General features: G+C 39.2%; 2 protein-coding genes across 9 annotated transcripts; both read right to left on the bottom strand.

Moving 5' to 3' along the window:
- Positions 1-11: 11 nt before the first annotated feature.
- On the bottom strand, positions 12-18,073 carry LOC122861830. Of its 7 annotated transcripts, none has more exons than XM_044166791.1 (8): positions 18,072-18,073; positions 6,778-7,206; positions 4,758-4,865; positions 4,504-4,608; positions 3,315-3,663; positions 2,922-3,026; positions 2,353-2,457; positions 12-719 (listed from the first exon to the last, which is right to left on the bottom strand). In XM_044166791.1, the coding sequence occupies exons 3-8, from the start codon at positions 4,780-4,782 to the stop codon at positions 644-646; spliced, it is 765 nt and encodes a 254-aa protein (XP_044022726.1). In that variant the 5' UTR covers positions 4,783-4,865; positions 6,778-7,206; positions 18,072-18,073; the 3' UTR covers positions 12-643. The 7 variants fall into 7 exon arrangements, with proteins under 7 accessions (XP_044022726.1, XP_044022730.1, XP_044022732.1 ...); XM_044166795.1 differs by lacking the exon at positions 18,072-18,073 and adding an exon at positions 1,316-1,411 and having other exon boundaries at positions 6,778-7,667; XM_044166797.1 differs by lacking the exon at positions 18,072-18,073 and having other exon boundaries at positions 3,315-3,598; positions 3,635-3,663; positions 6,778-7,667.
- zfyve21 (zinc finger, FYVE domain containing 21) lies at positions 13,164-27,543 on the bottom strand. Of its 2 annotated transcripts, XM_044166798.1 has the most exons (8): positions 27,328-27,543; positions 24,971-25,021; positions 23,721-23,889; positions 21,410-21,485; positions 19,527-19,618; positions 19,142-19,195; positions 16,576-16,706; positions 13,164-15,323 (listed from the first exon to the last, which is right to left on the bottom strand). In XM_044166798.1, exons 1-8 carry the CDS (start codon positions 27,451-27,453, stop codon positions 15,288-15,290), a joined length of 735 nt encoding a protein of 244 aa, XP_044022733.1. In that variant the 5' UTR covers positions 27,454-27,543; the 3' UTR covers positions 13,164-15,287. The 2 variants fall into 2 exon arrangements, with proteins under 2 accessions (XP_044022733.1, XP_044022734.1); XM_044166799.1 differs by lacking the exon at positions 19,142-19,195 and having other exon boundaries at positions 27,328-27,538.
- Positions 27,544-27,888: the final 345 nt, after the last annotated feature.

Raw genomic sequence — 27,888 nt, 5'->3', positions numbered from 1 at the left:
ACACAGATAAGTAGGATTATATGGTTTTATTTAGATACTGGTTTTAAGGAAGTTGTGAAAATGCAGAAAAGATTAACAACAATTTGAGTCCCTCACCGACTGAGCTCAAGAAGCCCCAAAAACACCCTCTGTAACAGTCGCAAGCCTCTTTTATGAGTCCCACCAGCTCCTTTCATTTATGGTTTCATATAGTTTCCTCATTCAGGCGCATTTTACATTAGCACAGACCCGAACGCCTTAGACTAACTTTAAATACAGGGCTAGGTGCTTTATACAGACAAAGAAAAACATTAGAATTACATTAAAAAAACAATAAGCAATAAAAAACAAAATAAAAATCAATTAAGATGGAATAAAATTTGATTAGAAATGAGATAAAATTAAATAAAATACAAATGGAATAGACCAGAAATACAGTTACAGTGCAGTGGAGAAACCAGGCAATCAAAGGCACAAGAGAACAAAATATAAGAATAGAAATACACAGATTACAGTAAAAAAAAATAGTGTTGGTATTTTTCTAGTATGACACAGGGATTAAAGCTAAAAAATATACTCTGACTGAAACATTTTTTCAGGCCAAGCCATATTCCCCATCTGCAATTTGTAAAACAAGTTATAGAGGTGGCCCCCAATTTAGCCCTCAGGAACCCGGACGATGTTTCCGTCGCAGCACTGCCTCCAACAACAAACTCCTGATGGTCATCTTGTCCCTTTTCCTGATAGAAACACAACATTATTTACACTGCATGTAATAATAATAATAATAATACGTACCAAGATTTAAGCTGCAAGTGGGGATGGGCAATATGGATAAAAATGTCTATCATGTTCATATCATATCAGTTTTATGGAAAGTAATTTGGGAAAGCCCATTACTTTTTTATTTTAGATTTTTGTGCCTTTATTTGACAGTCAGTGTAGAGATAGACAGGAAACACTGGGAGAGAACCCGTGGACTTTGTGGTTGTGTGGTATGGACCACATGGTCTGCACCTTTGCCATTATTTGAACGGCTCCCACTCTTTTCTAAACTCCTGTAATACATCAATATTTCAGATGACCTTTCACCTCCAACAGAAAAAAACCCTATAAAAAAAGGAATATTCCCGCTACTTCTCACTTCAGCATTAATCCTGCTTCATCATATGGGATCATTCTAGGATAGCAGGGATTTTATGAGGGTGCAGAGGCCCTAATATTTGCAGTTGTTGAATTTACTTAGTAAGACTTTTAATGATGTTCACAGCTTCACCAATATATTGCAAAAAAAGTGTGTGAGTGTATGTATATGGTGGTAAGAGGTTTGACTCACAGATAGTCTGAAGACTGGAAAAAAAAACGGCTTCACATTTCTGAATAGCGTCCTCTGAAACGTCTGCATAGAAGGGTTCTGGCTGGATTTTCCAGCCTGCAGTGAGTAATAATCATAGTTATGATGCTACTTCATAAGTATAAAAATAAACATTACAAAATAGCAAATATTCACTTTTGTAAATATTAAAATATTTACAAAAGTGAGTGGAATAAAGCAACATAGGTTATGCATGTACTGTGTGACCAAAACAGAACGCAGAAAGTTTTATTAAATACACTGAGGTTTCCTGCTGTAAAAACAGCTTCAAACAAACTGAGTAATTAGACATAAATGAAAGACTTATTTCCTCTTTTTAAAATAATTTCCACCTACTTCTCACTTTATCACTAATTATTATATTTAGAATAATAGGAATATTATGAGGGTGCAAAGGCCCTGGGTGTACGGGAGTTATCGCTTTTCCTTAGGTAGACAAGAGAGGAAGACCACCGCGGTGGGAAATTAGATTGTTAGCCATCCAGCCACAGCAACTGCTGGATTCACTGAAAATAACCAAGTAGGCATCAGAAGCGTTCAGAAAATATTGATTCTGTTCCCAATGAATGATTTCTCTCCTCTTCTGACACAGACTTTTAAAGTAATTTGCCCCTCGTCTCACTTTAACACTAATCCTGCTCCATCATACGTCATATCACATATTATTCCAGGACGATAGGAATATTATGAGGCTTTAGATGTCCTAATATTTGCAGTCATTTTATTCTTCAGGAAAAAGAAGTTGGTTTTACTGACTTTAGTGTCTGTCAGCGTGGATGCAACAGATGCAAGTGACAGAAAAGATGAATGTAACTAAGCGAGTAATAAGCACTGTTATGATGCTACTTCATCAGCATGAAAATAAACAATTAAAAGCAAAAGGATTGCAAATATGATAACAGTGTGAGAAAAAAAGGCAAAAGAGGTTCTACATGTAATGTGTGACTGTACAAAATGTTCATAAATGAGGCAACATTTGAATGATAGTAAAAGATTACCTCTTTTTAGGAGAGGAGAGTTTTTCTTTTGCATCGATGCAACCTTGTGAACTATCGACAGACAAACTGCTGGATCCAGTGGAAGCTTTGCGTTTCAGAGCGACTCTAGTAGACAAGAGAGGAAGACCACCACGGTGGGAAATTAGATTGTTAGCCATCCAGCCACAGCAACTGCTGGATACACTGAAACTACCAAGTGGGCATCAGAAACGTTCAGTAAAAGTTGATTCTGTTCCCAATGATTTCTCTTTTTAAAGTTTCCCCTACTTCTCACTTTAACATGAATCATTAGTAGATTATTCCAGGACAACAGGAATATTATTAGGGCGTACAGGCCCTGATATTTGCAGTCATTTTGATCTTCCAGAAAAGGAAGCAGATTTTACTGACTTTAGTGTCTGTCAGTGTGGATGCAAGTGAAATGAAATTAGCGTAAATATGCTCAGCTAAGGAAACTGGATTTTAAAACCAGAAATGCTTTGAGGAACAGTAAGTCATTGTCTACACAGGTCACATAGCAATAGCAGCACGTTAGCTAACAAAGATACATTAACATAATAATCACTTACTTTGGATAAGAGTCTATGCTCTGTGATGCAGAGCTGCTGCGTGTTGACCAGCTGCTCTCCACAGGCATCCTGAGTACTGGAGAGTCTGGTCTCCGCTGCTCTGGGCTGAAATTAAGAGGGATTGGCTAGCAATATGACACAGTTAATATAGCTAGTTTTGCTAACTTATATCATAAACAATGTTTATTGTCCCAGACTGGATAATCAGACGTGTGTGTGTGTGTGTGTGTGTATAAAATGTTAATGAATGCAGTTACATTTTAATGTTGATGCAAGTGACAGAAAAGATGAATGTGACTAAGCTGAAAAAGTTTTAATGATATTCACAGCTTCATCATTATATTTCAGAAAGTGTGTGAAAGAATGTACATGAGGTTCACAGATTTGACTCACAGATCACCATCATCTGCCGCAACGTCCTCCTCATCTTCTGAGGAAGAAATACGTCGAAGGCCCTCCTCATCTTCTGAGGAAGAAATACGTCGAAGGCCCTCCTCATCTTCTGAGGAAGAAATACGTCGAAGGCCCTCCTCATCTTCTGAGGAAGAAATCTCGAAGGCCCTCCTCATCTTCTGAGGAAGAAATACGTCGAAGGCCCTCCTCATCTTCTGAGGAAGAAATACGTCGAAGGCCCTCCTCATCTTCTGAGGAAGAAATACGTCGAAGGCCCTCCTCATCTTCTGAGGAAGAAATACGTCGAAGGCCCTCCTCATCTTCTGAGGAAGAAAGAACGAAGTCCGACCTGCAGCGAGTAATAAGCACTGTTATGATGCTACTTCATCAGCATGAAAATAAACATTAAAAGCAGAAGCAACAGGATTGCAAATATGATAACAGTGTGAGAAAAAAAGGCAGGTTATACATGTAATGTGTGACTGTACAAAATGTTCATAAATGAAACAACATTTTCATGTTAGGAGGAGATAAGAGAGGACGGCCTTTCATTAAAGTTTTCAGTGCAAACTTGTGACCCATCACTCTGGATAGACGCAGAACCTGGACTCTCCAGAGGGACTCTGGAAGAAAGATCATCACACATACAATCCCCAACCCCGTAATCATCTCATTTAGGTCTCTTACTGTATTTTATTTCTTTTTTAAACTTGTTACTTTTCCATGTTTTACTATAAAGCATTGGAAAATCATTTTTAGAAAGTGCTATATAAGTAAAAGTTCTGATAATTATTACACTCAGAGCAGACTGACAGAAGATTGTTTATGAATCTATAAAATAGAAGGGTCGACCCTTGAGGAGCGTTTCTGTGCCACCTCAACGTGAGATTCAAATTCAAGTCAGGATGTGCCGAGCCAATCTACCGGCTCAAGATCAGGCACTTTTGATTTATGTGGTATCATTTATAAAGCCAAATCTTTTCTCCACCTGAGCTCCGTTGAAACACTGACTGCATAGCGCTGTGAGTAAATGACCCACAGAGCCACAAAATAAAGATGACACAAAAGGCATTAGAGCGACAAGAGCAGGGCTGCTTTTAGTTTATTTAACCCTAAATGTGTGTGTGTGTGTGTGTGTGTGTAAAATGTTAATGAATGCTGTTACATTTTAATGGTAATAAAACCTTACTTGAGAGAGGAGCGTCCTTCTTTGAAATCAATGATGTCAGCTTTTGACCGATCACTCTTGATGGACACGCTGGATGAAGGGGAGCCATTGCTTTCCCTTGGGACTCTAATAGACAAGAGAGGAAATCAGAGTGTTAGCCATCCAGCCACAGAAACTACCATAGCAATAGCAGCACGTTAGCTAACATAAATTATAAAGTAACATAATAATGATCTACTTTGGAAAAAGTAGTAATCCAGAGATCCTCATCTCACCTCTGAGCTTCAGTCTGGCTGCCATGTTGCCCACACAGAGGGGTTTCAGAGGGGTGGACCCCCTCCTCTGTCTCCTCACATTGACTCATTGCAAGTGTACACCTGCACCTGCATGACAAACAGGAGACACCAAGAGGATCAATGTCCCCTCTGACAGTGAAGATGATGAGAGCCCATTAGGGAACCCCATCCATCTCTGCTCCTCCCACACCTGCCAGCGCCACCAACCAGCTGAAGGAGGGTATGGCCCCGCTGGAGCTGGACTTTGCTGAATTCAAAGAGCTGACCCAAGCCAGCCTGTCTGACCACCCAGACAACACTCTACAGCAGCTTAAAGAGAGACAACCAGGCCTTGGCATCTGACCTCAGAGGAAGCCTAGAGGCACTCAAACAGGAGAACAGTGTGCTCCGTGCTCAGTTAGCCAAAGTGAAGGAGGATGCTGAGAATAGCGAAAGGAGCTTCACCAGGCAAGTCCAACACCTGACAGACCAACTCTCATCAGTCCTTTGGCCCCCTCCCCACCCCACTGCACCAGAGCCATACTGCAGAAGCTGCCCCTGGTCCCCCTCCCCACCGACAGCAGCGGAGCTATGCTGCAGTTGTAGCTCAGCCTACTGCCACAGTCCCTCCCCCTGCTCCCTCTGAGCTGGGAGACATCAGGGAGATGCTGCACACCCCGTGCACCCGGCTTCAGCTAAGACACTTACTCAGAACACCTTCTCAATGATAATATTAGTGAAAACAGTACATGCCGCCATGTAATCCATGTATGTAAAAGTACAGATAGTCGTAGGTGTTTTTATATTTGTCTCACTATACAGGCTCCGTTTGATTGTTTTAATGCGTTCATTTCATATAAGCTGCTGGAATATTCAGGGTCTCCACTCCTCAACCTTTGAGCTGAAGAGTGGAAACCCTGAATTCATGAAATCTATCAAAGATGTTGATGTAATTGTGTTAACAGAAACATGGTGTCAAAATGATCTGCTCACTCACTGTCCTCCAGGATATAATGAAGTCATGGTGCCCTCTATAAAATTAAAAAAACATACGCAAGGGCAGAACATGGGGGGGGGGGTCTTGGTGTGGTATAAAGGAGACCTTTGCCGTCAGATCTCACCAGTTAAACAGGGTAAATCACACATTTGGTTAAGATTAGATCAAAGCCTGGGCATAACTGATAGAGACCTATATCTCTGCTATTTATATACCCCCAGTAGATTCTCCTTATTTTGAAGAAGACATTTTTGAAACTCTCCACTCAGAAATATCTTATTTCCAGGCCCAGGGAAAGGTGCTTCTAACTGTAGATCTGAATGGACGAACAGGAAATCGCCATCACCCCTCGGTACGACCCCGACTCTGAAATAAACCAAAGTGGCAGGGAGGTAGTGCAACTCTGTCGGGCCTTAGGCCTGTACATAGTTAACGGTAGGTTCAGAGGGGACTCTTCAGGGAGATTCACATACTCCTCAGCTCCTGGGTCTAGTGTAGTAGACTCACTGACATGGACCCCTCCACTATCAGTGCATTCACTGTCAGACCGCAACCACAAATGTTCTTTAAACTCTCAGGTCAAATGAGAAACAGGGAACCCAGTCAGCTGTAGAAATTAAACCCTACTTACAGATGGGCCCTTGAACTCACCTGATCTGATGAATGACATATCAGTATATAACCACTATGTCCCTACCAGAGATGGTGTAAAAAAGGCTACCGATGATATCAATATATTTCAATATAAGGCAGCTATTTAAGCTAACCTTATAAAACAAAAACAGAAGCCTATTAAAAAGCAAAATGCCAACAAATGGTTTGATCAAGAATGCAAGACCATCAGAAAAGCAAATGCAGTGTTGCAGTGTTTATGTAGTTTTCACTTCCCTGTATTTGTATTTTCAACTGCAAATCAATATTTATCATTATTACTATTTTATCTTACTTATCTGTATATATTCTAATAGCACATTTTTCTGTTTTAAGATTAATTAAAGTATATAAAACAGGTAGTTACAGTACCTTCAGATGGCGAAAACTATCTGCGCAACAGGCAAAACTTCAACAACTTCTCCTTCAACAACTTCTCCTTCTCCTCCTCCTCCTACTTCTTCTTTTTCTGTTGAGTTTTATGGTAGTTGGCACCCATAAGTGTGTATTACCGCCACCTGCTGGATTGTAACAGCTTCACAGTGTAAACTATTTACAGCGTCCACCCAAAGTGCTCCCATGCCATTAGTCCATTCTGCAACCCAGACCCAGAGTTGGTGCAGCTCCTTCCCTCAGCGTAACATCTAGATCCTCTCCAGATGTGTCCACAACACTTAAAAACCTTCTTGCAGCATCCAGCACCATCTTAATGCTTTCCGACTTCCCCTTTATTTCAGCAGCACAATTTATAACCATGGCAATAAATGCCAGAAATCGTTTCTTGTCCATACTGATGCTCTGCTCCTTTCTGCTCCTTTTCCTTTTGCGCTGCCACCATTTCACCGTTCCTCTCCATTCTCCCAGCAGCTTCAGCGTATGACTTTCCCTTTTCTGCTCTGATCTTATTTGCTTTTACTTCCTTAATTCTCTTTGGGCACTGTGCCGATCCCGTATGGTGATTTCCTTTGCAGTGCAGGCACTTTGCTTGCTCTTTCTCCACATTACAGTCGTCCTTCCCACATCTCCTGCCTCCTCTTCATCCTGCAGCAACACCTGAGAGGAGCTCCCTCACCCTGTAACACACATAATCTAGATCCACTCTTTCCGGCAATTCCCCCCTCAAAAGTCTCTGTCCTCTTTCGCAATCTAGCCAGCCTTCTTGCCTCACACACATCTCGTCAAATGCATGAATCTTTAGGGCTCTGTCTCTCTGACACTTTGATGCACAGTCCATGATAACCATCCCACTTCCTGTTATCCTGACCGACCTTACATCTCCGAGCTTCCCTCCTACAAACTTTCCGACCTCATGTGGATCTTTGAAAATGCCGTCTGTTTGCGTCACAGCTTCCATCCCGACAAGACACTTCTCCTCTTCATTGTCTGACTGGATTCACTTAAACTGCTCTTCATCCTTTTCTTTTTATTTTCAAATCCTCTCGAATCCTCGTTTTCCAATTTCGCGCTCCGATTCCTCCTGACTCAATTTCCGCCATTTTGTCAACGTCAACCCCTATTTCTTTTTTTCTTTTTTTTATATATATATATGGACGCCGATCTTTGGCAACGACATAACATAATTGTTTGCGTACCTGGTCGTATGATTTGGGCTCCTAATAGCTAAAAAGCAATACAGTATTCTTATTTTATGCTATTAAATTGGCAAAGAACCGCCAGTTAAACTGGAGGGGCCATCTTTCTCCCAAAAGGGGGCGGGGCTTGACGCAGGGGCAAAGTACCCGGATGTGCTGCTCTCATCTATACGCCGCCTGATCAGTTATCAATCACTTTTTAATTCGACTAATCATCTTTCTCATAGGGAGAAGGGGGAGGTTCGAGTCCAGAAGAAGCAAATGTACCAAATTTCTTAATGTTTAAATCCAAAGTTTTAAGCTCTAGTTAAAGGATCGAAGTATCAACAGACAGCAACGTTTTTAAATCAACATTTTATAGTGGAAGTAGTCAACTTTTGATCATAACAATATAGTAATTTTCACCACTTCTCGTTTTAGAAATCACTCGTAGTAAGTTTATTAGAACGGCATCTGTTGGAAAGCTGGAGGCTGTATGCATAAACTGCAGGCTAATGTTAGCTAACTATAGTTAACCGTTATTTTAGTAGTAAGCTAACAGGAAGTGGAAACCGGAAGTGCTCCTGCCTTACTAAAGTCGGAATAAACTTTTAAATTAGGCCTTGTAGATCTAATATGAGTGAAGATTCAGCAACTTTATTGCTTATTTATTGTCTCAAATTTGTTCAGAAACAGATTTTAGTGGACTGCTAAGGTGAAATAAGTAATAAGTTTACGTAGCCTACTTCATACAACAGAACCCTTCTACATATGCTTAAACCCCATTGGCCTTTCTAAAATGAGCAGTGGTTAAAGTTACTATATTCTGTTATATTTGAAAAGTTTCCCGTACAAAACAAATGATGGATGGAGGGGGAGTTGTTTGTGTACCTCCCCCCTTATAATACGTATTATTATAATTGTACATGTAGGTGAAACGTTGGCCGGGGGCTGCTTTTTTAAACATTTGTAGGGGGCGCTATCGAGCCCATGCGCAAGTCCCACAAAACACGTACATTTTCGCCACTTCTGACAAGTGTGCAAAGTTTCGTTAGTTTTCGAGCACATTTGGGCCCTCAAGAATATGATTCATTTGGGGGGGAGAAGAAAAACAAAGAAAAAGAATAATAATTCAGTGGTCACTGCTCGGACGCTAATTAAACAAAATAATAGCTTCATGTAATTGGTTTACAGTGACTTCACATTGAACAGACTACCAAAATAGCAAAAAATAAAGTGTCTTAACGACATAAAAAGTGACAGATGTCAGAAAATAGAGCTTCTTGATGATAAACATAAGTCCAGTCAGAGCTCGGAGGGAATGCCAGGTCAAAACAAACACTCCAAAAGTGCACAAAAATGATATATATGTGAATATTTATATCTGTTGCCATAATTATGGAATGTAATCAAGTAATATATCACTGTATAATGTACCACCGTGTAACACCGGTAACACTGACCTCCGCGGCAAGCCTAGTGTGTGCGTGTGGTTGAGACACCTCAAAAAGGAACAGAGGTCATTAGTTAATCAGAATACAGCCAAATCCATAAACCCATTGAAATGCATGGAAACTCATGGAGCTACATTTCTCATAATTTCTGCCTAAAAAAGTATTTTTTTTTATAATTAATTCTTAGTCTATCTGGTCAGTGTTTTTGTGAAAACTGATAAAATGAGTAATCCCATGTGACTAACGACTAAATATAGTATGATACAGAAATGGCCGTATCTCAAAAACTACAAGGAGTAATATCAAGTGCTTGGTACCATTGGCTTCAAAACAACGTAAATTTCAATAATATGTGCTTTGATCCAGTGTAAATCTGATATTTAGCATGTCAAATGAATATTACTTATTTTAGTAATTGTTTTGTGTTTTTAAAAGAATCAACTTTGTCTACCAATTAAGGCGTGATAAATATGTGAAATCAAAAATCTTGATTTTGTCATGTGTAGCCACGTGTCTTGACAGTTTCCACAGCAAATTTTGTGCTTCTACCTCTTACAGAAAAAATTATGTGGGGCTTTTCCTTAACATACTAAATATAGCTAGTCATTAATGGGTTAAAAACACCTGCTGGAATGGCCTCTAGTACAATTGTAAACTCTGTTGGAGTTATATCAATTTGGTATTTTAGTAAATATTCTGTTCGTTTCAAAATGAGGCCATCAGATTTTAGAAGTTGGGTAGTTAATAAGATTATTATTGTTATTTTTAAACCAGTCAAAAAATTAACTTTTTTTGGAGGAATCTCCTTTTCCAAATGACACAACCGACACCACAAATGTATAAACACTTGATTTTATTCTCAACAGAATAATCCAACAGAGGGTGTAGTAGAGCATTTTCAGCGCAATAAATGAAGCGGTGGGATAAAAAGGTCTGTAATCAGGGTGGACATAAAGTGCAGGTACAAACACTGGCTGAGTCGTGACTCGGTGACGTTGCACGTAGTGCAAACATACAACAAAAACTCATCATTCACTATAACTGAGGGCAGTCTGAGAGGGCTGCACAGAGAATCCCACAGTGTGATCATATAGACTTCATTTCTAGGGTAATTAATACGTTTTTATTATAATAAAGAATTACAAATATCAGCATAACATTAATCTTGAGACATTTAAATCTGCACTGGGCAACTGTGCTTCAAATGGGAACAAAAAGTGGCTGAAATTATGTTGAATTAAATAACAAGAAATTCATTGGAACTTGGAAGGATGGCGCATTTTGTTTGGTGTTTTATTGTGATCAAATTTCCAATTTAACTATTTTAAATGAACACAACTGCTAACATCACCGGTCTGATTTAGACATTTAGATGTAAACTGAAGGGATGATGCATCCGATTAGTGCTAGATATGCAGTGTAGTAGGCAGAGGAATTAAAGAAGGATTTTAGTCTTCGATAACAGAGGCTAAAGATGATCATTGTTGTTCCTAACTGTGCAGCCCTCACACCTTTCGTCTTAACAAAACAGCTCTATAATGGAAGAACAGTGTTGTTGTTGAAAAAACTGGAAAACCTTGAGAACGTACTGTAAAAACAACATCAAGAGTGACCACGCAGACGTCTTTTTACGCAAAACCTCCCCATCTTCCTCTGTCTCTGTTCTGAAAGCCTCGAACCAAAACGTCAATGTGTGGTTTTAACTCTTAGGTGAGCAGCATATAAAAATAAACTTTATGACACAAAGTGGAGGTGGTGAATGTTGTTTTCACTGGGTTTGACACGACGGTAAAAAGGCCAACAAACCCAACAATCAGCCAGTTCTGTGCTCCATCAAGATTTTTAAAAATGCTAATCATCGTGAAGCCAATGATACTTGGTAATCTTAGCTAAATGTAGCACATAGCGTTAGCAACTGAAATGCAACTATGCATTTATAATTCATGTGTTTTGACAGTTTTAAGCTCATGCATGCAAAGTGTTTTGACAAAGAAGTTCAGCTCAAGGTCCACTTACTAGCTTTTTCTGGAGCTTTCATTCGCATCTCACGGTCTCCCTCAGCGGATGGAGTTTGCTCAGTTGTCACCATGTATACATCTCATATATGATGACCTGTTGTCATGTTACATAAGTTCCATACTTAGCAAACGAAGACTGTGAAGTGCGTTTGAAAGCTCCAGAAAAAGCTAGTAAGAGGACGCTGAGTTAAGATTTCTGTGTCACAACACAGTTTTGAATCTTAAATTCACACTTAAAAAAAAAAAAAAAAAAAAATCACATACACTTCATGCTTAAAGTTAGGGTAGGTAATGTCGGAGAAACGAGCAAGAGACAGCTGGATTTTGAAAGTGTCCAACCGAAATAATCCCGCCTCCCTCCAAAGCCACTCCCCCAAAACACACTTTCATGCGCAATGAGTGCACGGGCAGAGTGCGCGCAGGTAGGCAGGCCAGCCAATTATTTCATTCGGCCCGAATCAAAAGATCGGCTGGGCTCATAACAGGCCTGCGACAGCCACAGATACTGGAGTTTTTTCTCTTTTTCCAGAGCGTTTGATTTATTGATTGCTGTCGGGATGTAAAGAGAATTTCAACAAATATAACAAAAAATGCTTCTGAAATACATTACCTCCCTAGCTTTAAAAGGGACAGTTCACCCCAAAATCAAAAATACATATTTCTCCTCTTACCTGTAGTGCTATTTATCCATCTAGATTGTTTTGGTGTGAGTTGCAGAGTTTTGGAGATATCGGAGGTAGAGATGTCTGCATGTTTTGAATATAAAGGGATTATATGGCACTCGGCTTGCGGAGCTCAAAGCGCCAAAAAAATACATTTGAAAAACTCAACAGCAACGTCTCTTTACAGAAATCATGACCCGGTTACTCAAGATAATCCACAGATTTGTTGTGAGCAGTTTCATGTAGGAACTATTTTCTTTCTACCGATAGTTCCTACATGAAACTGCTCACAACAAATCCGTGGATTATCTTGAGTAACCGGGTCATGATTTATTTTTTTGCGCTTTGAGCACCACAGTGAGTGGTATATAGGTCCATTATATTCAAAACATGCAGACATCTCTACGGCCGATATCTCCAAAACTCTGCAACTCACACCAAAATAATGTAGATGGATAAACAGCACTACAGGTAAGAGGAAAAATATGTATGTTTGATTTTGGGGTGAACTGTCCCTTTAAGCTAAAGTGTATTTTCAAGATTAGGGTTAAATTCCCTAAATTTTTCTTCCAACTCAAAGCAGTTTTGAGTTTAAAACTTAAAGAGGGAGCCCGAAGGAAAATTGGGGATGTGTGGGCACTATAACAACATCAGGGAGTAAATCTTTGTGTTATGCTCACATGGCAATTCACTCGACACTTTCACCATCTCAGTCAAAATGAAGTTCTTGTTTAGAAAAGGTCCTCGGAAGCACAACTAACTACCTGCCAAACCAACAAACCCGCCAACTCAACCAGAACTGAACAGCATTAGGTTGATGGAAGGCGGTGATTTCACATCCTGGTGGCGGCTCTGGACAATGATAATTATAAAAAATAAAATGGAAAAACAGACTCTGTTTAGGCCTTTAGGACAAAAGGAATAACTGCTTACAAATGTTACAAAACCTATTGTCATACTTCAGCTTTGAAAATTATGTAAGTACGTACACGCCTTGTGTTAAAGTAGGAATAGTTAACAAAATAGCTTATACAAAACTTCAATACATGAAACTACATTTAAAGCATTTAATTATGTCTGTGTTTTTATGCTTCACTAGAATCAGTGAATAGTCTGTAGTTTCCTTAGACGCCGAGGCCTAAAGATTTAAATCTGTGAATACGTATAGCAGAGAGCAAGTTACAGAGAAGAAACAGAAACCTGAACTTTCATCTCATTTACTCTGAAACTCACCTGTTTCATGACAGCAGGTCTCTTAAAGGAAAAATCCAACAATTTTGTTTAACTTGTGAATAAATCTGTGATGTTCTTTGCATTTCAGGAATTATTCTTTCACTCGTGCTCAAAACCTAAAGCTGCCACTTGATTTTAAGCGACTAACACAAACACCTGACATTGTCTGGTAATATTTAACGGCCCATTTTCACCTGATTCAGCTGTGGCACGACTGTCGGAGAAGAACCAGAGTGTCGCGCTCGCTGCTCTTTTCACTGCTCTGCTATCTTTACGAGCTGGGTCTATTGTTGGCAGAGGAACTTGCATCTCTGAACTGTGAAATTCACTTGTGAATGTATATAAATGTCTTAAAGATAAATATTTAAACCTCAAAAAACAGATTTTTTTTTTGTGAACACTGATGTATCATCACCTTTAAGTTGAACTTATTAGCAAACAGTTGCTTATTTACACATCCAGCAGTTACGGCGCAACATGATCATTCATTTGGAGTCGTGTTTGTGTCGCCTGATGAATTTAAGTCCAATATTCTCTCTCTTTTAGCTCTGTTTTTGGTCTCTACCAACTCCTGAGGGAAACATCTGGCTCTTTAGCTGCTAAATACTCCACTATGTTCGCCAGCTGGTCTCTAACTGTGTCTGTCTGCTGTTTGCTGCTGAGCAGGTAGTGAACAGTGTGGTTTTTAGAGTTTTTTCTCTGAAAACGACGCTATTAGAGCGGTGAGAGTGAACCAAAACAGTAAAGTTGAGGGTCGGACAGATAAACAATGAGCTAAAACTCATTATAAAGCTCTGTAAAGATGAAGGGAGCTTGTACACAAACAGTGTACCATACTGGAATGCGACACAGCCAGATCCAGTGGACCTGAGGCGCAAGACTGCTGAGACATCTTCTGCAATCAAACTCCACTGCAGCAAACATCTTTGTTATCTATCAGATTACCAACAACTGAACCAAACAAAGCGGGCCCTGAAATGCTAAGTGCATCACACATAGCTGCTTTTCTATCTGCGTTAAAGGGTTTTTAAGTTGGATTTGTCCTTTAACCTGCGTGAGACAATGCTTTATCTGGAAGATCAAACTGGTTCTACCATCAAGCATCCAACCGGCTGAAGGTTCAGTCCCTACTTGGTGCCGTTTAGCTGACATCGGGAGGGTCAGCAAAATAAAAAATAAAGATATCCCGACAGGGATCCATAAAGTTTCTCACCACTTCTTCCAGGAAATAAAATCCTTGTTGACGCAAAAAAAATTTAACAGCAGCATATAAAATTATTGTGTTGCCACGAAACAACTGTGCCTCTATCTGAAGTTTTACTGCATCTCTGAAGTTATGAAACATGGAAATGAAAAGGTATAATGCCACATTTCAGGGGTGTTATAATGTCAAAGTTCAACTTCTGTGTGAAAAAACAGACTAAGTATTGCAGGATCATGTAGCAAACAAAAACATTGTCCATTTCTCAAATCTGAGAAAGTAAAAGAACAGGAATTCAATTTAGAAGCCTCCCAAAATCAACGGACACTAACTTGTGTTGGAAAGCTGCTTTTCCTGCTGTCTCACTGCTCAGTTGCTTCCATTTTCATGTAGAAACATTAATGCTGCGTGCCCTGAATTATGTATTAAATCAAAGAGGATTATAGAACTCAGAGAGATGTAAAATGCAAAAAGAAGAAGAACAATCAGCCTACTTGTGGTAAACATGATGTACAAAGTACTGGTTATAGAGGTAATAAATTGTTTGTTTTTTATATAAACATTTCTTGCAGAAATTACCATGATAAGAACTGGTATAAAGAACCGATGAGGAATCAGACGGATAAGCAGAATCAGAACTGGCGTTAATAAAAATCCAAACGATAGCAAACCCCGGCGAGACGGGGTACAAAACACTTGGGTGTGTGCTGCCTGGAGGTTCAGTCTTGCAGGCCGCCTGCACGTCACTGGTCCCGAGCTTCATACAGCAGTTTGGCCGCCTGTGGGGAAGACAGACATAAAGCCATGTAAATGCAGGGTGAGAATACAACAGATCAACGGCTACAGTCAGCCAGATGTTAAACGCAACCTGTACAGTGTGTTTGTTGACCACAGAGTCACACTCACACATCAGAAAACTAAACTGTTAGATGAAAACTAAAATTAAAATGGAATAAAATGCCAGAACTTCTTCATTCTTAGATTCTCATTCTTCATTCTTAGAAAAATGTAAACTTTGGCCTGATGGTGGCGCCAGAGGAAAGGCCACATTGTTAGCTCTACTTTTATTTTTGTGTATTATGTTTGCAATAAGTACAGCTGAGCCATGCTAATGCTAACACAAACACTAGCAAATTATAGCATTACTTGTAAATGCTTATGTTAGCCTCCATATTAAAAAGAATGGGAAACAACCGCTAACAGTCTCAACAGCTAATATTGCTTTTTTTAAATGGCAATTTAAAGAATGTTTGCATGCATTAAGAAAATAGTAAGAGATGAAGAGGGGTGCGTTCAGGGTGATATCTGACTGACTGGCAGGTCTCTCAGTCATCACACTCAGCTTCACTCAGGCTCCAATCAGTCACCCACATTTGGATTTTGGACCTAAGCTACTGAAAAGTTGACAGCTAATAGTTTCCAAAACTCCTCTAGAGCTGCGATCGATTATTCATGTAGTCTTTAAAATATAAAAATGAGTGAAAATGTCCATCAAAATTTCCCAGAGCCCAAAAGGTGTTTTTAAAATGTTTTGTTTTGTCGGCCCAACAATCCAGAACCCAAAGATATTCAATTAACAATGATATGAAATATAAACGCAGCAAATCCTCACATTTGAGAAGCTGGAAACAGAGAATATTTGGAATTTTAGCTCAAAAAATTAGTTAAAGGATTAATCATGATTGATCATCAAATTTGTTGCAGATTAATTCTCTGTTGATCAATTAATCATTTTAACTCCAGGCTTCAAAATGTCATCAGACTTGACTGAGTGTGGCTGAATGTGCATAAAACAACAAACCAGAAGTAGGCACAGACACTACACGCCTGATAAAATTGTACGGCTGATATCAAATCAGGAGAAATCAACAATATCTAATTTAGTGGTTCCTTTCTAACAGCCCCACATTATGAATTATGTAATGAGTGTATGTTAACACAAAGTCAGCAGGACTATAAGGATGTAATAAAGTATAATAAATACGTGTTTATGCAGCGACAGTGTGAGCTTTTGTGTCGCGTTTGTCGTACCTTGTGCATTGCAGCCAACCATAACGAGGCCACCTTCTTGTCGTCTGCTGCCTCCAAGCGGAGCTGCTGGGCGTCCTGGGAGCCCATTGGCTTGTAGTGGAGCAGCATGCCGCTGGCCCGCGACGTCCCTCCTGTGCACACACACACACACACACACACACACACACATACATTCAATAAGACACAGACTAAAAAAAACAAGATTGATGGACTAAACTGTATAAAGCTATTTGTCAAAGAACATTTATTTTGTGCGTCTTTTGTCTTACAAAACCATCAGGCAGCCAGAAAAAGATTAAAGTCTTCAGCTCAGACTGGATGACATTTTGAAGAGAGTAATCTTGGCATTTTAAAGTCTGTTACTTTTACCGCAATGGGCACTTGCCTCACTAACACTTTGAAAAAGAGATTTAAGAGGTTTGACACTTTGTAAATGCCGTAAAAACCTTTTTCTGTCTCTTCTGGCTCATTAAAAACAGCTGCAGTTTAGTTAACGGAATAACAAAGATGGGGTTAAATGATAAGCAAAGAAAAGGGGAAGGGGAAGGGTGTGGAACAAAAATAACAAACCAAAACTAGAAGTGTCAAGATTTCCCTTTACAAGGAACTTTTCCCCATGAGATCACATATCTGCTCCTGTATCTGATCACAGTCAAAGTTTTGGCTCTCAAACACCTGCTCAGCCTCGACAATATCAATAACAAACCCTTAAAAGTGATTAATGCATGCACAAAACACACAGATGCAACAACAAAGAGATGTCAGGGGAAACAAAATCCAATAAAAATGAATTGGAAGATTAGAATCAACGAGAGAACAGAACAGAAAAACACAGTGACATTGTCTTTCAAAATGAAATGAAGCACCAACGAACTCAAAGCAAATCAGGACTCAAAATGTCCTACGAAGGGCCAAGGCACCAGTGACCCCGGTTTCCATCCAGGGGGTCAGTGTGGACATTGTAGAGGACTACAAGTACCTGGGAGTACACATGGACAATAAACTGGACTGGGCTAAGAACACTCAAGCTGTTTACAGGAAGGGCCAGAGCCGCCTCTATTTCCTGAGGAGGCTGAGGTCCTTCAACATCTGCCGGACAATGCTGAAGATGTTTTATGAGTCTGTGGTGGCCAGTGCTATCCTGTATGCTGTTGCATGCTGGGGCAGCAGGCTGAGGGTAGCGGACACTAACAGACTCAACAAACTGATCCGTAAGGCCGGTGACATTGTGGGGGTGGAGCTGGACTCTCTGGCGGTGGTGTCAGAGAGGAGGATGCTGGCCAAACTACACGCCATCTTTGACAGTGTCTCTCACCCGCTCCATGACGTGCTGGTCAAACAAAGGAGCACCTTCAGCGGAAGACTCATCCCCCCACAATGCACCACAGAGCGCCACAGGAAGTCATTCCTGCCTGTGGCCATCAAACTCTTTAACTGCTCCCTCTAAGTGTCAGTCTGTATGACCCTAGGTCATTAAACTGGACATTGATCATTACATCTCTGCAATACTTGACATAATTGTGCAATATTCTGTGTTAATACTGCTGTGCAATATTTTAGTTTAAAATTCCCTATTTATTGATATTGATATTACTCATACCTCTGTTACTGCTGTGCAATATCCTCCGTCTCATTATAACCTTAATAAGCTACACTTAACTTGACAGTTCATGCACTATTACCTTATATCATATTATTATCATCAACCGGTAAACCCACTTTGTACTTCACACTTATTTTATTTTATTTTATTTTATTGAGAGGTGCTATACAAATAAACTTGCCTTGCTTATGTTAAATAAACAAAAGTCAAAACAAAAGAATTAACTTTATCAAATGTGACGCCAGAGCAGCTGAGCTCACAGATTAACACCTGGATGGCAAAAAACAATTATGTTTGCTATCAATTTATCTGTAGTTAATATCTTTTATTAATAGATAATTTTATTATTTTTTTAAAGTCTGTAAATAGCGACAAACATCCATGAAAACAGCCCAAGATGACGACTTTAAATATAAATTGTTTTGTCAAACCAACCGTCAAAAGCCCCAAAATATCCAATTTACAATAATATAAAACAGAGAAAAGCAGAGAATCCTGATATTTAAGAAGTCGGACCCGGCAAATGTGTGGCATTTTTGCTTAATAAACTCTTAAATAAATGTTTATCAATTATCAAACTTCCTGTTTATTCATTTTCTCAGCTAATTAATTACTCATCTAATCATTTCAGTGCTAATAAACACGCCCTCGGGAAGAAGTCAGCTGCTGAAGTGTTTAGGGTCACTGGGCAGCTGATGGCAAAAATTAGTATTATTGGCATTCAAACAGGAATATCAGCCAATAACATATTGATATTTTGGTGTTTCATTTTCCTCCAAGATGCTTTTGGGACGCAGTGAGGCGTAAACATAAAGCAGAACAGAATCTCTGATTTCGTTTTCAGGCAGCTTCATGCACACAGATGAAAACCCAAAGAAACCAGATCTGGAAAAACAAAAAAGAAAAAGGAGGGATGGAGTGACGACAATGAGTGACCCAACACCGGAGTGAACCAACGCTAACCTTCAGAGATATAGTGACTGTCCAGCAGACTGGTATAAGTGTGAATGTCATTCTCTGAGCCCCAGAAGAAGAGGAGGAGGAGGAGGAGGAGGAGCCGGGACACCAGAGTCAAAGCAGCAGAGGAGAAAGCGTTAGTGTAGAGAAAAACGACAAACAGGCTCAAGTGTTAATCAAATCAAATTTCTCAGCTGGTTAGTGGATCCATTTCAAGAAAAAAAAAAAAAAAAAAAAAAAACATGAGGGAGAATTTCCAGATCACTGTTGAAAAGATGTCTTGGTTCATAATTTGTACAGTAGAAAATAATCTGTTCATTTCAGTTTTTTACAAAACAGTCATACATTGAAATTCTGATTTCAACAGGTGATTTGGTTGGGGGGGTCTCACCTCCTGGACTCGTGCCGTCTGTCAGAATCTGCATGCTGGAGATCCGAGACAACTCCACCTCGAAGTGACTTTCACCGTCGAGGAACAGATACCTGATGTTTGGATAAAAAAAAAAAAAAAGATACATTTGATTCGTATCCAAAACAAATCAAACCAGTTTGACTAATAACGACACTGTGAATCTGATTGGTGCAACCAAAACTGTATTAGTTTTTGATTTTAACTGGATTTGTCACCATCTGCTAAATGAGCTATGATGACATTTTTACACTTGTTCTGTAGAATTGAAGCACATTTGTGGACACGTCTGTTAACGTAAGACCTAAATCTGGTATTCTTTGCTATCTTTGGTCCTGTTCACATCCTTTATCTTGTATCCAGAAAGATTGTGTCAGGATCCACTTCAGTTGGACTGCGGTTCACACATGATATCAGAACGGATATACAAAACGGTTTGATGGGGGAAAGACTTTTACCACTAATGGAGGTAAACAGCACGCTAAACATTTAAAATGATCAATTTAATGTGTTGCCACGCAGAGTAGTTTTGATTTTATCCGCTGAGGTTTTCACATGATCTGTTTCTGAGGTTTCTGCCTCCGCCCAAATACAATCAAGGTGATCAAGGAATTTCGTCTGTAGTTTGTTTGGAACGACTTTCTCCTGAAGAAACTGTGATAACTGCTGACAGCGAGGTCTGTGAGTTATCCAGAGTAACCAGGACACTGTTTCTGGAAAACAGATGCTGCAGTTTTTCAAATTGTGTAGCACAAATTCCATTCACCTCTATTGTGTTGAGTTGGAGGCGGAGATCTCGAACCCTCGGCACATAGAGGTGAAACCAGCAGCATGGCCAGACACCAACAGTAGCAAATAAATAATAATAATGATAATAATAAACTTTATTTATAGAGCACTTATCAAAACAAAGTACAAAGTGCTTCACAGAGAGAGAAATCAAATGCCACAGTGAATGATAAAATACATAAAAACAATTAAATAAAACAGACAGCTCGGGTAAGATCAGGATATGCTTTCTGATAAAAATAAGAAGATAGATAAGAAGAGACTTAGACTCAGACAACCTATTTATAATCTATGAATCTAAATAGACAATCTAATGCCTATTATTTAATCACCTCATGACCCCACAGATGTTTCTTCTGAGCCTTTGGAGGGGCCCGACCCAGATGTTGGGAACCACTGGACTAAACTACCAACTGTATCTTAACCTCGAGCAGCTGCAACAGTAAAATGCCGCTTACACATTAATACACCAGTATTAACAATCTAACAATGTCAGACAGAATGATTTATCAGTCACGGGGGACATTTTACTGCAGAACGAGTACTTTTACTTTGAGACTTTAAGTACATTTAGTTGATTACACTTTTGTACTTTTATTTTTGAATGCAGGACTGGAAATAGAGTATTTTTACATTGTGGTATTGTTACTTTAACTTAAGTAAAATATCTGAGTACTTCTTCCACCACTGGAGATTTGCCCCCTAAATAATATATGTCCCACCTGAGGTCCTGTAAGATTACCAAAGGGAAACGAGGAGGATTTAGCTGTACATTTGTTTGTTTTGAAATTTGCAAGATCAAGATGACTTTGTCAAACATTGAGGAAAGGAAAAAAAGTAATAATATATATATTTATATGTCTTTAATTTCTTAAAATGGCATTTTGAGAGGTGAGAAAATGTCTTTTTCTTCTGGCAAGTTGTTCCAGAGCCTCGAGGCCCTGATCGTAAAAGCTCTGCCCCCCTTCGTTTTCATCCTGGACTCAGGAAGAGGCAGAAGACCCCTGCCCGAAGAGCTCATTTTTTGAGAGAGCTGACCCTTAAACACAAGTGTGGGATTTAAAAAAGAAGCTCACCTGTGGTTGTTGGAGAGGCGACACGTCATGGTTTCAGACTTCTCTGACGTTCCCAAAGTGACGACAAAGGTGCCACCTGGAGACAGAACACAAGAAAAGGCAGAAACATTCAACTCTGTGAGCATCTGAGAGCCTGCAATTAGAAGTAGAAACATGTTTTAATCCATCCCAAAGATGGCTTAAAGATAAACAAATAACCATCATTAGCTTTTGGCCATAATAACGCAGCCGTATCTTCCAATCAAGCAGCCAAAAAGACACAAAACATCAGTTTCTTTTGTTCCAACCAGAACCCCGACATTTACAACAGCAAATGGAAAAGCTTTGATGAATATGGCTGAATATCAAACCTCAAACGTGTGACCAAAATCCGAGTATCACTGTTAAGTACTGAAAGCTGGCACTGAATGAAGAAAAAAAAACTATTATTTTCATTATTGATTACTCGTTTAAGTAATTTAATCAAGACAAAATGCCAAATACTCTCTGGTTCCGGCTTCTCAGATGTGAGGATTTGCTGCTTTTCTCTATTTTACATCACTGTAAGCTGAATATATTTGAGGTTTCTGACTGTTGGTCAGACAGAACAAGATGAAAAAGTCACCTCGAGCTCCAGGAAATCATGTTTCCAATATCAAAAACATACTTACGTCGATTATTCGCTATTGTTCGCATGTTCTTTGATCCAATAGTTCCTGATTCAGATAAAAATGGTTCCAGTTTTAGAATAAATATTGTACAGCTGCTTGTGTTTCGACTACATTTAACATTTGAGAACTTTGGCTTCTTCTTTTTTTTAAATCACAGTTTCTTCTCACTGACTCTGTGATTAGGTTGGACAATTTTGGTTGGTGTTTAATATTATTTTTTAGTGCATTTACTACTAGCTGCTTGGGCTGAAACTAATGGTTGATTAGGCTTCTGAATAATCAAATAATACTGTAAACCCCAAACCCTGATCTAGACCGATATTTATATGGAAATGCCACAGAGAGATTTATCTTCATCTTTCGTCTGTCTTGTCTGCTGAGCGATTGATCACTCCACCATCAATAAAGCGAGAGGCCCCGACACGCTGCAGGCATTCAGCCGGTCGTCCCCCCGCAGCTCCAGGCTGCTGATGGATTTTTCATTAAGAGCCTGACTGCTGCTGCGTATTTATAGCTACACACTGACCCACAGTCAACAACAACAAAATGGATTACCAGGGCGGTGTGTGTGTGTGTGTGTGTGTGTGTGTGTGTGTCATGTGTCAGGTCATAAAGCCATAAACTGAGCTAGCAAATGGCAGGTAGGCTGTAAACCAGAGCCACTAAAGTGCTGAGCAGCATCTCAAAAAAGCAGAACCCAAACTCCAAAATCTGATAACTGATTCATATGAAACAGTGACTGGAACTTCATGTCCCAGTTTTTACATTTATAGCCTGCCAGACGTTCTGATGGGACCTTCGCTGAGACCAGAAGTCTGTTGTTCGCGTAAAAGAACGTGCATATTAGAGCTGGAATGATTAGTGGATTAATCAATTAGTTGATAAAACATTAATATTTTCATGAATGAATGAATGAATATTTAGATTATGGATTCATTGTTTTATTCACTTTTTGAGCTAAAATGCTGAACATTTTCTGGTTTAAGCTTCTCAAATGAAGCAGATTTTAGTCTTTTCTTTGTCATATATGATAGTTAACTGAATATTATTTTATTTATTTATATTATTTTGGTTTTAAACTGTTGCTCAGATAAAACAAGCAAATTGAATGTCATTTTGGGAAATTAAACATTTTTAGACTAAACAATTAAATCGATTGAGAAAAGAATCTGCAGATTATTCGAATAATTATTATTTGCAGCCCTAGTGCAAATTAGTTAATTAAAAAAATAAATAAATAAAGCATCTAGAGTCGTCATTAAAGGAAGGAAAAATGGTCAAAAATTAGCACAAAGTATCCTGGAATTGTCTTTTCAGCAGGAGATGAGATCAGGAGGACAGTTTTACAGACAATATGAAGCTCCTGATAGCTGAAATGTTTTGCCAATAATTCCTAACAACTGCAGCACTGAGGTTTTGTGGATGTGCACACAGCTATTCTAGCCTCTCAGCCTGAAGTGTTTTCGCCACAAATCTTCTCCACAGGGTGGAAACAGCATTTATACCAACCGTAAAAGGAAAGAGGTTTGGAAAATAGGAACTCAAGGTAATAACTGCGAAACAATAACCATAAACATGCATATCATATAACAACCTTGCATGCTACTTTACAAACTCTAACTGATTATTAAAAAAATAATAATCCAGCTTGAACTTCTCACCTCCCAGAAGCACTTTGAGCTGCTTGTCGTAGAACTCCGTCTCTTTCTGCGAGGCCAGGCTGCACTCGGCGCACTGCCGCACCGGATCAACGAAACACATGCGGGGCAGCACCACCTTCTTACTGCAGCACTTATCGCAGAAACAGCGGCCGCACCGCCGGCAGTGATGCTGCGGGAAGAACGAGTTACAGTCGGGTTGTACTGGCAGCTTGTCGGTTCCAACGTGAAAAGAAAGGATTTTAATCTCGCTCGTATCGTGTACGACACATTAAACATAACACAAAATCGTAAACAAGTGTGTGAAACATATTATTTAGGGAACCTAACCTTGGGAGACATTAACATGAGGTTATGAATTTCACTAATCAATGCATAAATTTACGCTTATTTCTGAATCAACACGCTTGTCCTCATGAGGTTAACTAAAGGCTCAATCAGACGTCGTCTCTTCACATGTAAAATTTAAGAGTTATAGGGAAAGAACATACATACAATCAATAATCAATCCTGCCCATACAGATCTCCCATGTTGGAATCTAACTGACGCAGTGGCAGGAAACTGCAGTGGGTGTCGAGTTCTTATGCGACAAACTGTTTGGGCCAGGAAGGGATTTTTTTTTTTTTAAACCAGAAATCTCTGAAAGTGGTAAAGAAAATCTGATTCACTGACACTCAACAAAAGCGCAGATACACTGAGGTCGTCTGGTGTGACAGGGCGCTAGTGTTAGTGGATTTACAAAACTGCATTAAATGCAGAAAAAAAAAACTGTTGTGTCAAGACATCTGAGAAGTGAGTAATTCAACAGACACGAATTGTGCAATTCAACATCCAGAAAGTGGCCTCCGCATTTAGTGGACACTGCTTATATTCAGTGATTCACTTCTCAGTCATTTAAACTTCTTATTTTTGTTTCAAATACACACAGCTGGAGACAGTATTAAAAAGCAAATATGCAAAATAAAGTGAGAGACAAATGAGCCGAGCGACAGATCTACTGCGTTTTTAAGTCAGTAGTCATTGGAAAGAAATGTCGCCACAGAGTGAAAAGTGTGTCTTTGTGCCAAAATAAATGAACAGATGCCAAGTGGGGAAATAAATGAAATCATGTTTCACAACACAGACAAAACGAAAGCCTCAAATTCTTCGGTTTCTACGTGCATGTGTGTCCTTCATCTGTTTGTTTTTTTTCCCCCAGAGTCAGATAAAGCTGTGATTTGTTGTCACGGTCGTGTTGCAAAACAAAACAGACCTTTCTTCTGATGAAGTCGAACTTGGTGTCACACTGCATACATCTCGGGCACTGGAAGACAGGGGAAAAGAGGAAAAACAGGATGTTACACAACATGCTGAGCTGGGCGGATTCAGGTTCAACAGCAGCTGAAAAAAAAAAAAAAAAAAAACGGTCTGAAAGATACTTTATGATACGTGTTCTTTCAGCTTTCCAACCATTAAATCATCAACAAAACAAACATCTTTTACAGACTGCATGTTAGTATTGCTGCTGTAAGATAATCATTTAAACCTGATGTCTACAAATGGCCTTGTTATCTGACCAACAGCCCAAAACCCAAAGATATTCAGTTAAGCATCATAGGGGAATAAGAAAACCAACAAATTTTCTCATTTGAGAAGTCAAAACCAGTTAGTTTTTTGGCACTTTTGCTTACAAAATGATATAAACGTTTAATCTGTTAACAAAATACTTGCAGATTAATTTCCTGTTGACTCACTAATCAGTTAATCTTACTATTGTGGGTTACTCTAACAGATACGTTTCTTTTTTACTGGAGGACGAGTCTGTTTTGATGTGTTTTTTGCGATGCTGCGAGCCAAATTTCCCACGCAGGACAATAGAGACTGAACTGAACTTAAAAGATACACGAACACACTTTGGGATCAGACATATACAGAGGACACAGTGTAGAAGAGAGAGCTTTACAGCCTTTTTAAAGCCACGTCAGAGACTGTTTTACCTAATTAATACTCGTTTACTTGCAAATAAGGTGTGTTTTTCCATTTTGGTATTGCTACTTTTACTTCAGGAAGCTTGAATCCTTCTAATACTGTTTATAAGCCATCATAATCATGCCTATTTCATCTTATACACTACAGATTAATCAGAATCCTGCAGATGATAAATGATTAACTTTGCTGGATGTGGTTTACTGTCAGTCTGGTCAAAGTGGCCCAGTGATCAGCCAAATTAAACACAGACAGCTGGTGGTTGTCTTCCTGTACTTTTACTGCACTGACACAAACAGAAGTCACACAGACACAAAGCTATTAACTGCTAGCATAGCAGCAGCTCCTCCAGCTAGCTTAATGTGACAAGCTAGCCGAGTGTGGACGCAGCTGTCAGCTAACACACAAAACAAAACGGAGGTTTTGTCACTTTAACGATCTCTGGTGAAGGTAAACATCATGACTGCGCCTGGCAGCTAGTTTCAGCTGTTAACTAGCTGGTTTACAGGCTCCGTTAGCTGCCAGGCTGGCCGTTGCTGCCTGCAACGCCCAACAGCCGTGTCCAAGTTAGCCACAGTTAGCATGAAGGATACCGGAAGTTAGGAGACTTTACCTCGAAAATAAAAGCAGTCAATTTTGAGATACTGCTACTGGAATGTTTTCATTTTCTGCTACTGTATACTTTTATTTTACCATATTTGAGGGGGGAAATATTGTACTCCACTACACAGATTTTAAAGTTGTAGTTACTTTGCAGATTCAGGTTATTAATACAAAATAAATGATGATGTATCTTTATAAATTAAACTACCCAGCAGTATATAAAAGTACTTCAAATGAGCTCCACCTTTACCAGCTGCAACATTAAAGTGATGAACACATTAATAACTTTACAATACTTTAAGTATATTTTGGTGCTAATACTTTTGCACTTTTGTATAATGTTGAGTGCAGGACTTTTACAATAATGTAAAAATACTCAAGTAAAGGTCATGCATTCATTTTTTTTTTGTACTGTATTGCTATTCTATATTTTGGTACTTTTATATTGTTATATATATTATTAGCTATTTGGTAGTAGAACTGAGACGATTAGTTGATTAGTCAATAAACAGAAAATTAATTGGCAACAGACTTGCTATTTAAATAAATATAAATTAAAAGTCTTTTTTAAAAGCAAAATACCAAAAATGACCTGATAGCATATTCATAAATGTGAACGTTAACTTCTTTTTTTTTGTTTAATTTGAGGTTTTTGTTCTTCAACCATTATATATTTTTATATTTTAAGGGTTACAAGAGGCTCTAACGTTATAAGGTTAAAATATAAGTCTAGACAGAGTTTTCACTCAAATAAATGGTAACGTTTATCGTCTTCAGAGCAACGCCACACTTTTAAAACTCTTAGGATTAGTGCAGACCAGCTCAAAAGACAAACAGGAACCAAATAATGTTAGTTTAAGATTATTATAATCTTCGCTTTTTTTTTTTTTTACTGCCAATGTTTAAGTCGTTTCAGGCGCATTTTATTTTGAAAATATCAACCGGAAAAGCCACCTTTAACATCCTAGCTAGCTTGTCGCTGATGTCCGTGACTCTGATAGCTTCTCGCTGTCAAACAACCCCCCCTCCGCCTGGTCTCACCTCTTTATCCGGGACCCACTGCGGCTCGTCCAGGGAGAAGGGGCTGTTAAAGGCGCCGTTTTCCGGAACCATGCGAAGGCCGCTGGGGCTCCGGACGAGTTTCTTTCCGTCAGGAACTGCAGACATTTTCCTTTAGTGGCCGTTTCTCCTCTCTGTACAGTCCAGACTCCTGCCACAAACTCCTGTCTGAACACGCCCTTCCAGAATGATTGGCAGGGCGTCTAACCAATCAGGGCACGGAGTTGATATCACGTGGTGCGTTGGGGGGGACAGTGTTTTGATTTTTACAAACCCCATGAAAATACACACAGTGCTGAAGCAGGGAGGACATTAAGGTTTATTTATGCTACTTTTTTTACATCTGAGACAGTTGTTTTTAACTGCTGCTACTCTATAAAATTCAGGTATATTTATAATTTATTTATTACATGTTATTTCTGAATAGCCTACATGGTTTATTATCTGTTCATACTAATAACAGAACGTCGATGACTGTATGAAACTTCCCTTTCTGCTAGGGAAATATTATTATATTCATAAATAAAGAACAACAATGTTCCC

This window comes from Siniperca chuatsi, linkage group LG15 (assembly GCF_020085105.1).
Source record: "Siniperca chuatsi isolate FFG_IHB_CAS linkage group LG15, ASM2008510v1, whole genome shotgun sequence".
Lineage (NCBI taxonomy): Eukaryota > Metazoa > Chordata > Actinopteri > Centrarchiformes > Sinipercidae > Siniperca > Siniperca chuatsi.
The sequence above is the reverse complement of the archived record's forward strand: the minus strand, read 5'-3'. Positions and strand labels throughout refer to the sequence as shown.